This window comes from Zingiber officinale, chromosome 8B (genome assembly GCF_018446385.1).
Source record: "Zingiber officinale cultivar Zhangliang chromosome 8B, Zo_v1.1, whole genome shotgun sequence".
In the NCBI taxonomy this organism is placed as follows: domain Eukaryota; kingdom Viridiplantae; phylum Streptophyta; class Magnoliopsida; order Zingiberales; family Zingiberaceae; genus Zingiber; species Zingiber officinale.
Window position 1 is genome coordinate 45,517,204 of NC_056001.1, and position 4,393 is coordinate 45,521,596.

Consider the following 4,393-nt stretch of genomic DNA (forward strand, 5'->3'; position numbering starts at 1 on the left):
GAGGGGCGAAGAGAAAGCATAGGAAAGAGGAAATTAGTGGAAGAATAAAGATGTTTGGCTTTGAAAAAAAAAAAAAAGTAAGTCAGAGGAAGGATGCTTTAACCCATCTATATTAACTATCAAATTGTGTGTTTTAATATATATGAGCCTTTTATACATTGATTATGTAGAATCATACATAGTGAGTTTGAAAATATTTTTTACAAAAAGTTAGTATGATACGTGGAAACACCAAATATAAAAAAACATACACATAAAAAAAGAAACAAAAAAGAAATAAACCAAATTATGTGATTTAAAACTCGGATTCTTTCATCATGGTCTATGATTCATCGATGGATCACTCCTAATAACATCATTATATTTCCTCCTTTTTTTTAACATCTTCATTAGGCAGAAAAAACTCTTAATTACAATCCTATTTTTTTAACAACAAATACAGAGACACTATATATAAACTAAGAATAAAAAAATATTCACTAGTAAAAAAACCTTAAAATTAATATAATAATGTAGAACTGAGTTAATTAATTATGTTTAATTTTTATTAGGAAATTTATTAGGAAGAATAAATTGTGTTGTGGTTAAGATATCATGTATTAGAACTAACAATAATTTTAATTTCCAAGGGATGTTATTAGCGAACTCAGAGATGACGCGGTAGTAAAAGTCAAGGTGAGGGGGTGGTCGTCAAGATGAGGTGACGGCTAAAGCGTCACTCTCATTAGGTCTTAGGTCCTCAGTCAGCGCCAAGGTCTTCGGTGTAAGGACGATTGACTCAAGAGCCAGTAAGACTTGAAGGATCTAGTGCTATGTTGGCAAACAACCGATCAACACAAAGATCGGTCGAAATTATGACCGGGACTACACAACTCTATTATATAGTCAGCCAACTCAAAGGTCGGTCGGACGTATCTAAGCTTAGTATTCGCTCTCTCAATATATGGTTGAACGACCTATGAGCCGGTAGGGCTTAATGAACCTATTTCTCTGATCAATGCCAAGACATATAGACTAAATTTGAATGACCCCAAAGTCGATCGAGCATATGAGATGCAACTCCCCATTGCAATAGCATATTCCCTTAATATATAGTTGGACAAACCTATGGACTTCAGTGTACTCCCCATATACCAGTCCTCCTTGATATGACCGATTAGTCATAAAGCTGGACAGGTGGGTTCAAAGTCCCTATCTCCTACACAAGTCGGTCGGTTAGAACGTCAATCATAATAAACTAGTTCAATCTTAATGACCTGGTCAAGCATATGTGATCCAACTCCCCACAGCTTAGTCTTATTAGTCTTATAATACCACTCTTAGTATAAAGATGACCGGTCCCATGGGCGCTTGGACTTATAATACGGTGCTCCCCGTTCTACAAGGGTTCAAATCCCTTATCATATAGTTGGTCGGAAGCAAGGCTGATCGGGGTTCTTTCAAGAGACAACAGTATCAAAGAATTACAATAACTCGTCAGAGAATAACGATTATTTGTTAGAGAATATTCTTCTATTACAATATACTCATTCAGTGGAACCTTCCTTAAAGGTGGTTCTACACCTTCCATCAGTTAACACGTTATGGTAGCATATTCTCTCAACAGCCTCATTAATGACATAAGTTATAAAAGATGTTTTAGACATTGTTAATGGAAGATTCCTCGAAGGGCGACTGCATATTTTCCCGTCTGTATGCCTTTATTACCCGATAATTTCTGACAGTCAATATTCCTTGTCACCTCATTACTACGACGGTTATCAGAGGTGATAAAAAAAGGGAGGTCCTTTCCGTTGACGAGGTACACAATACATTCTAGATCAACTTTAAATCACGCACTCGTATTTTACTGTTGGTCTTCTCCATTTTGTTCTCGACCACCTTATTGACTTGAATGTCGAAGGGCTTGCGCTAGTCCTTGGTTCTCATTTTAACATTATGTGAGATCTCTCTTTCATGTGCATAGAGAGGAAGAAGACATTCAGAGCCCTTTTTCGCTATAGTTCACCGCCTTTTATCTAGTTCAAGGTCCCCTTCAGGTCAACAACAGTGTCACCTGGCCAGCATGTTATCTCCACCGTTTTACGACATGATCACCAACAAATAGACATGAATCAGATTTGCTGAGAATAAAAGCTCACTAAGTTACTTCCAAATTGAGGTCTAAGCAGGCAAGAACTAGTCCTTCAGTTGAAAATTAGATAACAACATACAAATTTCCATGTCCTCCGATTTCAATCATCTGAATCAGAGATAACATACTACAACAAGAGCCACAACTTCATAAGAAGAATCCCTTGTTATCGATATCAGAAGAAGAATCCCTTGTCTTGGGCCATTTGTCCAAGAATGGTAGGAGAAAGTTGGGGGATCATGCTCTGTAAGCTTCCCCCACCGCTACCACCGACGCCACTGGCAGCAGGAGTAACTGGCATGAAGGGCGCGTAGTTCTGCAATCGGGAGGCAGATTGTGGTTGTGATTCCACAGGCTTTCTTGAACGGTTGCGACCACGATGCATGTGTCGATCACAGTATTTGGAGTCGGGGTGTGCATCCTTGGAGCAACGCCATTTCTTCCCGTCAGTTCGCCGGCACCGCCCTGGTTCAGGGTCCGGCTTCTTCTCATTGTAGGGATAGTAAGACACTGGATTATATTCAAAGAAGTCATTCATCGTAGGGATAGAAAAACAATCGAACAATTAATGGCGTGTATACTGCAACATATAGTGGCAAAAGGGAGAACAGAAAAGGGATTACGCTCCGGGTAGTGCCAGTGTGGTGCAGGTGAGGCTTCAAAACTCCTCCGAATGGGAAGCAAGAGCTCCGGCGGGACGGGCACACCCGCCGTCAGGTACTTATAGATCAGCTTCTGGTGCTCCAGCTCCTGCAATTGCGCCGCCGAGAAACGAGGCCACCTCCCTGCCCCCGCCGTGCTGTTCATCGGCAGCTGGAAAACCCGACAGGACGAATTAAGCAGAGTGCAGAAGCCGCAGCAGAAAAAGGAGCCGCCTTTCTTTGAGCTCAGTCACGGCGGCGGCAGGCGACAAACGCGTACGAGTCCAGTACTGCTAGTGAAGCAGACCAACAAAGCTTCGCCATTTTTCTGTCGATGATGAAGAAGAAGAATGTTTTGTTACATATTTTACGAATGGTGATAGTTGACGAGGAAGGAATATGAAGAGGAGATCGAGGAGGCGAGTGCGTCTCCATCTGCAACTTCATTAATTTCGAAAGGGCGACAGTATCTGGTTCTTGGCAGGAAAGAAAAAGACAAATCGCAGAATGGCATTCCTCAAATGCACCTCGAGAGAAAGCCAAAGACCCTCGATGTGTGAAGAACAAGAGACTCGAACAGTTGTTCTTTTCTCCTGGTGCTCATGCAGCTACACCACTCCCAAGGGATTTTAACACAGTACGTACCCATTGCAAATTCCAGCACTGAACCCCTAAACCGAGTGGATGCTGTCCGACCACTTTCATGTGAGTCGGCATCTTCAATTGTGTGGCGTGGTAATTTTAGTTTTCCTAGCAAGCTTCTGCAAGTGCAATCGAGGATAAATTCTGATGCCATTAATTCCACCTTTCTTCTGTCTTATCTCTGTCTGCTATTTACTAGCTGAAGTAATTATTGTTGCTTTGTTTAGGTAGATGATCATGTCTGAATGTTAGGAAGATCATGCGTTGATTTAAGTGGATGGTTTGTTGACCGATGTAACGGAAGACTTTTTTAATCATGATGAAGCTCCTCAATGATCCTGTACATAATTTGACAATCCAACAAAACACACTACTAGAATAATACTCTTTAAGGACACACATAAACACCCTTATAGTATACTTATAATGACACTAAAGCTATGGTGACATCATTGAAAAATGTATTGAAATGCGGTGTTAGCATAGACCCTCTGATATTCCTGACATTTGTATAATGTCATTATAAAGTATCTATGTTGATCCTGTCCGAGCGTTGAGTCGGAGGACGCTGGGGACGTGGCGCTCCCCGCTGTCTCAGACTGGTGAGTTGGACCCCTGGCGAACCTACAAAGAAGCCGAGCCGGGAAGGGGTTCTCGGCGACGACCCTCCGACGCTCAAGTCAGGCAGCGAAGAGAAGAGGAAGAAACAAAGTAACACTACTGTGGCTACAGTACTCAAGATTGCATACCTCCGTCGAAGCTTGGGGTCCTTATATAGGCCCCCGGGGAGGCACGGGCACGTTTCTCTATGCGTACACGCTTCCCCAAACATACCTCCAAACGAGTGTGTCAGAAAAGCATGCCTGACGCCATTCCGCCATTGTCCGAGCATATCCCTGATGTGACGCCAGAAACTTCCGCCGTAGGATACTTTGTCCGGTCCGACCGCCGACCATGCTGGTTGTCGGCGGCAGGC

General features: G+C 42.5%; 1 protein-coding gene across 1 annotated transcript; it reads right to left on the reverse strand.

Annotated features, from left to right (window-relative positions):
* Positions 1–2,244: 2,244 nt before the first annotated feature.
* On the reverse strand, positions 2,245–3,196 carry LOC122017652 (growth-regulating factor 4-like). The gene is made up of 2 exons (XM_042575319.1): positions 2,758–3,196; positions 2,245–2,644 (listed from the first exon to the last, which is right to left on the reverse strand). The coding sequence occupies exons 1-2, from the start codon at positions 2,939–2,941 to the stop codon at positions 2,310–2,312; spliced, it is 519 nt and encodes a 172-aa protein (XP_042431253.1). The 5' UTR covers positions 2,942–3,196; the 3' UTR covers positions 2,245–2,309.
* Between the last annotated feature and the right edge of the window lie 1,197 nt (positions 3,197–4,393).